We start from the raw sequence: 6,454 nt of genomic DNA, 5'->3' as shown, positions 1-6,454 counted from the left end.
GGAAATTCACTCGTTCTTTACATCTATTCACATAAAAAGGAAAAGTCGACAGCGGCCATTTTTATCATGAGCCTTGCAGGAACTGACCTTTTCACCTGTGTGTTTGTTATGCCGTTCACAGAGGCTGTCGTGTACCTGAATTACATGGTTCGATATGATGTTGCCTGCAAGATTTATATGTTCTTTATCACATGCAATGTACCATTTGCTGCGTTCATTATGGTTGCGATTGCAATTGACAGGTTCTTTTGTATCTGCCATCCATTTCTTCATGTGCTCAATATATTTCGGGCAAAAGTGATAGTTTTATGTTTACTGATGGCAGCATCTACATTTGGAATTATCACATCTCTGTCATACGGTGTTTACTCCTACGAACTGATCTTGCCTGCTGATGAAGCTCCTGTGAGCACAAATATCACCATGATGTATACCGAAAGAGAAAACCATGGCCAAAATGCAACAATTATTGCCCCTGACCAACGTGTGTGTACAAATTGCTCAAACGAATTATGGGAATTGGATGAAGTAGACAATAACAACAAAACAGAAAGGCACACTGGGTTCGAGCTTTTCTATACTGGTCTTTGCGCTCCCAATTATGTTCTAACTGGCCCTCAGTTCCTTAACATTTATCAACGTGCGTATGCTGGGACATATCTGCTATCCTTTGTCATCGTTTTCGTCCTGTATGGCCTTATATACCGGTCAATACACAAGCACCGTGCAAAAAGAAGCAAGAGAAAACGTTCCAATCTTTATCCCTCTGGTGTAAGTCATGTTACCAGTCTCCCTCCAGCTTGTGTAAGTCGGTGAACATTCTGTCTCTAACTGCGTCTAATATTTTAAATAGCTAATAGTCTTAACAATATAAAGCGATCAATCCCTCTTGCGAGACCTATTCAATCAGAACTGTCTATGTCCGTTGTAACATAGGTTTATCATCATTGAATAATAAATATTTTCTTAGTTAATTTATGCAGATTAAATTGAAAAAGCTATATAATTTTAGACGCATTATTATTCAATTTCAAATAATTTTAACCAATTTTAAAAACATTATGATTAAGGAGTTCATCTTCGATCCTTGTAGATGTTCAAAGATTTTGATTTCAATGGCGCATGGTGAACTCCGAATTTGCATGATTCAGCCCTAGTCGAACCTCTGACGTATATCATGTATACCGGGCTTTTGAATCGGTGTTACTCCATGTTTTGTTTCTGTAAAAAATTGTATTATTCATTATAACCTCATAAAGTCTCGCATAAAGATGATATTTGTATACCTATACAGTGCACGAAGTGCACTAACATATTTCCAGCTCAAGGATATGCAATCGTCATTATAAAATTAAAAAGCAAGGCAACGTTTATTATGCCGGATGAATGTTTTATAGGTATTCAATATCAGGAAGTAAATGCAGTGATTTTATTAAGTATTTTCTTTATTTTGCAACTTAGAGATTGATTAATTAGACAGTAATTTTCGGATGAATTTACATATTGTTTAGATTAGATTAGAGTTATTTCATGAACGCACATCGTGGATCTTATTTATTTTGAGTATAATTGCCTTGGTAGGCATCGTAGCGTTCTTGAAGTGTTATACACAAGAACTGAAATTAAACTCCACAGTGTATAATTCGTATTGATAACTTTGCTACACAGAAAGTTGCTAAGAGTACTATAGAACTCTATGAAAACGCATAATATTAATCGAAAATTAAAGTAGAACAAAAACAGTGAAGTTACTTCAAAATGTCCAGTTTGGTTAGATGATATATATATATATATATATTTGTAAGGCTGATAGGTGTATGACTTACCAAATTCACTCTTCATACAGTGTATACGTGATATATAGCTATGATGCAAGTATTTATTCAAACTGAAATGTTGACTTATTGAGTGGTCACATACGGTTGTTTTTTTTTTCTTAAATAATAGCAAAGTAAACTATTAAAAAGAGAAAACGTGAACGTTGTAAAATGTTTTGTTTCGATGCTTGTTGAAGTTTCCATTTGTGCAACAACAGATTAGAATGCTTTCGCTTAATACGTATTGTATTTTTTTTAAATTGAATATCATTTAAGGGCTTAACGGCAAATACTTTTTTACTACGGATTGGAAACATACGTGTAAGAGCATCACACGACTAAGTGTGGAATGTGTCATTAATTTGAATAAGAAGACAGAAAGTATTATAGTATTATTTTAGAATACGACAATTCATAGATGATTTGGAATACGCATAAACATAATGAAAAGAGATACTTTGAAACAGAACTTAGTAAGATAACCTTTTTAGGTCATCTGGTAAAAAAAAGTTATTTTCATAGCATTTATGTCGTTGGTTTAGTTAGTATGGCGTGCAAAAACGTTAACCTTGACCATTATTTAAATATATATGTATAACAAACATGGTTTTACTCAAATATGAGCGCTCTTCATTTATGTAACCTTTCAAGTGTAATGCAAATTATAGGACTGTCGGAAAAATAACTGAATATATTGGATTGGTTATGAACTGCCGATGGTAATTTTTCACCAAAATCTATTTAGTCATGAGTTTAATAACGGCACAGGAAGTTGCCTCGTTATGTTTATCGTAATTTCAATGTTTATTTTGCCTGATTTATCTTCAGATTGAGTTCTCGAATGTTGAAACACAATTCACAGCGGTGACACACGTTAATCCTCACAGTGGCCGACGGATCGATCTAAATCTCGAAAATGGTGAAAATGATGACTTTGACGCCGAAACCCCTTTAGAGATGCAGCCAATGAGACCAAAGCCGAGAAAGGGACCGCGGGCAATATCAATTAAGGAGAAAACATTATTAGCCAATATTCGGACGGCTGTCATGTTGTTTGTTGTTACAGTTGTTTTCCTGGTTGCATTTCTGCCTGCTTGGCTTATGGGATTACAAGCAATGGAGTTTAACGCTGTGATTTTCTACATGTATTTTGTATATCATACTGCAAATCCTTTCATTTACGCATTCATGAACAAATCTTTTAGAGACGACCTTGGAAAGGTTCTCAAGTGCCAGAGTATACCCCTTGTTCGTTAAACATTTATTAATATGTTTAACACTTTTCTGCAATTAGCTATTTGCTATTGTAGAATACACAATGAATAAGTGTTTACACATATTGATTGTTGTAAAAAGTAAACACAATCTCAATAGATACAAATCTTGTTTTAAACATCTGCAAACCCTGCAATATTGTCGTTCTTTCTTATCAAATAATACCCAAAATGTAAAATGTATTTAGTATTATAACATATTTTTATAAAAGGTTTTATATCAGGATTATCCTCGTATATTGCTTTGGTTGCGTACTAGATCTAAACAGCAGGACTTATGGTTGTTTGTGCAAGATGGCAATGTACTACAATTTTGCTGCATACAAAACAATACCAGTGTGCTGGTTCCTTTCAGACAAGCAACACTATAAAGTGTAAAATTATATTGGTTTAAACTCAATACAATCAGGTGTTGTCGATTAAGACTGCTAAATGCAGTATTTCAGAAAAAGCACTTGGTTAAAAAGCGAAAAAACATTGAATTGTTTTCTTTTTTGATGTTTTGTATGTTATTTTTACCTCTCAGTGAAACAAGTTCATACTACAGCTAATGATTGCTTGGGATTCTTTTGATTGCAAAGGGGATCATTTCCAGTGCAAGATAACATTGTAATTTAGTGATTAAAGACCAAATAATATAATTAACGAATGTCCTAGCCACGAGTTGAATATTTACTTTTGTTGTTCACAATAAAAGACTTCAAATTCAAATCTTTTTTTATTCAAACGTACACAAAAAGCACTTCATACAGATATACGTAGAGAACATTTGACATGTATACAAAAAAGTATCTTTCATATGAAGAAACCTATTGTTTTGCGATTTTCTGATATCGAAAAAAGGGGGGGGGGGGTGGGCTCAAAAGAAAAAAAGAAAGAAAATGCCCAAAAAAGGATTTAAATAAAAAGAAAAGAGACAAACTGGCTTTCTATGAATTAAATGTATTATATATCTGATGATTATCAAAGAAAAGCCCATTTTTTTGCAAATGGACATTTAGCTTATCTTTCATAATAGCTATTTCACGTTCGATATTGATTCGAATAGATAAGTATTTTTCAAAATTTCGGAAGTAAGGAATTGTTTCTCTGTTTTTTGAACAGAAAATGTAATATTTTAGAAGTATAACTATTAAGTTAATGCAGCTATAGTTTTTTTCAACGATTATTCCTAATAAAACATTTTTTTTAGTTCGATTCTAATATTTTTTGAGTGGAAAAAGCGTTTCAAGTCATTCCACAGGTCTTGTATGATATAACACTCCCAGAACATGTGGTTTATTGTTTCCTCAAAGCTGGAACACAAGTTGCATAAACTCGAATTGGATAATTTGCATTTAAAAAGATATTTATTTGTTGGTAAAATTATGTTGATTATCTTAAACTGAAAGGCTCGTAGACATGTGTCGATTGTTGCTATATATGGCAGTGAATATACTTCCTTCCAATTAAGTGTTTCGTTTAAAGAGTTTTCCCATATATGTTCATGTTTTATTTTAATAGTGTTATTTTGAATATGTTTATTATACAGAAACTGTGTGATCTTTTTTTGGGTCTTAATTTTTTCCAACATCGATTTTATTCAGCCAAAACAGTAATATCTGATATTTTTAGTTCATTTTTCATATGCTGCGGCATATTATTGATAAGTTGGAGATACATTTGTACTTTAAATAGTCAACATTGGGGATTTCGTATAGAAGTTGCATGTTATCAAATGAATAAAACTTCTTAAATCTAAAGTCAAAGATATGTTCGAGATCCCCTTGTCTCGTGCCATTCTTTATAATATATTGTTTCATTATTACATTTTAATTCGGAGTTGTTCCAAATCATGACTTTTCTTATGTGTGTGTTGGCTTGTTTCTTTTTAAACATGTTCCAAGATGTAAGGATGTTTTGAAAAAAGAATGTTTTGACCACATAAAATTTTGATATCGTTTTCATACGGATTACAATCAAATATGATATTTCCACCCTTTTTATAAAGTATTTTATTAAAAAATAGTTTCGATTTCCCATGATTACTATCATCAATTAATCTTTTAATCCAGCTTGATTTAATAGCTTGTATAAATATTGTTAAATTCGGGAGACCTAATCCCCCATTTTCACGGGAAAGGTATAGCTGGTCTCTTTTAATTTTGTCAGATTTATTATCCCATATAAAAGCAAACATAGATATTGTTATTTCGTTTATCAGTTGATCAGGAGGATTTGGTAACACAGTAAAAGGAAAAATAAGCTTAGGTAGGGCGAATGTTTTGACTACATTAACTTTTTCAAGAAGGGTTAATTTTCTATATTGGCATTGTTTAAGACATTTGTTAAATTCCTGTACTTTTGATAAAATATTGTTGGTCAAAAAAGAATCTCTATTATTGGAAAATAGTATTCCAAGTGCTTTTGCAGATGTTGAGGTCCAGGAAAAACGACTTCCTTTACTAAAATGTATTTTTTTTCCTAAAGTCACCTACTTGAAGAACTATCGTTTTTGTGTAATTTATTTTTAATCCAGACGTTATGCCAAATTCTTTAATTGAATGAATTAGATTTTTATATGACCTTTCATCTCCATTATTGAAAAACGTAGCATCGTCAGCAAATAATGTTTGTTTTATATGAGAGTTTTGTATTTTAATACCTTCGATTTCAGGACAACATTCAATATAATTTGAAAGCATTTCAATGCATATTAGAAAAAGAAAAGAAGACACCCACTGTATAAGCTCTTCTCCGAAATTGAAGTGTTTTAAACATTTAATTATGAATTGGTGACCAATGCTATCAAACGCTTTTTCGAAATCAACAAATATGAGAAGCCCCGATTTATTTGAGTTATTCAAATATTCAACAACCTCTTGAATAAGTCTAATGTTCTCCCCTATATATCTCCCTTTTATAAATCCAGTTTGATTTGGTGAAATTATTTGATCTATTATTTTCTTTATTCTATTTGCTATGGTCTTTGTTGCGATTTTGTTATCTATATTTAGAAGACTAATCGGGCGCCAATTTGAAAGTTGTTCGAGATCTTTACCTTGCTTTGGTAAAAGTGAAATTAAACCTTGTTTTTGAAGTTCAGTAAGTGATTGAGTTTCAAATGAATAGTTAACAGATTTTACGAAATGATACTTTAAAATATCCCAGAATACTTTATAAAATTCAACAGATAATCTATCCGAACCAGGGCTTTTATTTACACTCATTTCGTTAAAAGCATTTGTACATTCATGTTTACTAATTATGCCTTCACAACTCATTTTTTCCACGTTGCTTAATTTTCTCGAGGGACTTTCAAAGAAGTTTATATCACTACTGTGTTGTTTTTGTTTTTTGTACAGATTTTTAGAAAATTTTCTT

General features: G+C 31.8%; 1 protein-coding gene across 1 annotated transcript; it reads left to right on the top strand.

Moving 5' to 3' along the window:
• The first annotated feature begins 318 nt into the window (after window positions 1–318).
• LOC128246171 (5-hydroxytryptamine receptor 1A-like) lies at window positions 319–3,074 on the top strand. Its single transcript, XM_052964361.1, has 2 exons — window positions 319–771; window positions 2,646–3,074. The coding sequence occupies exons 1-2, from the start codon at window positions 319–321 to the stop codon at window positions 3,072–3,074; spliced, it is 882 nt and encodes a 293-aa protein (XP_052820321.1).
• Window positions 3,075–6,454: the final 3,380 nt, after the last annotated feature.

The sequence above is a fragment of the Mya arenaria genome, chromosome 9 (genome assembly GCF_026914265.1).
Source record: "Mya arenaria isolate MELC-2E11 chromosome 9, ASM2691426v1".
Taxonomy (NCBI): domain Eukaryota; kingdom Metazoa; phylum Mollusca; class Bivalvia; order Myida; family Myidae; genus Mya; species Mya arenaria.
Note: the sequence above shows the minus strand (reverse complement) of the source record. Positions and strands in the feature narration are given on the sequence as shown.

What these genes read in the sequence shown, in the direction of transcription:
- LOC128246171 (XM_052964361.1), top strand. Translation starts at nt 319, where the DNA reads ATGGCAGCATCTACATTTGGAATTATCACATCTCTGTCATACGGTGTT. An exon ending in CCAATCTTTATCCCTCTGGT is followed by an intron (nt 772 to 2,645) that starts GTAAGTCATGTT and finishes ATTTATCTTCAG; the next exon opens with ATTGAGTTCTCGAATGTTGA.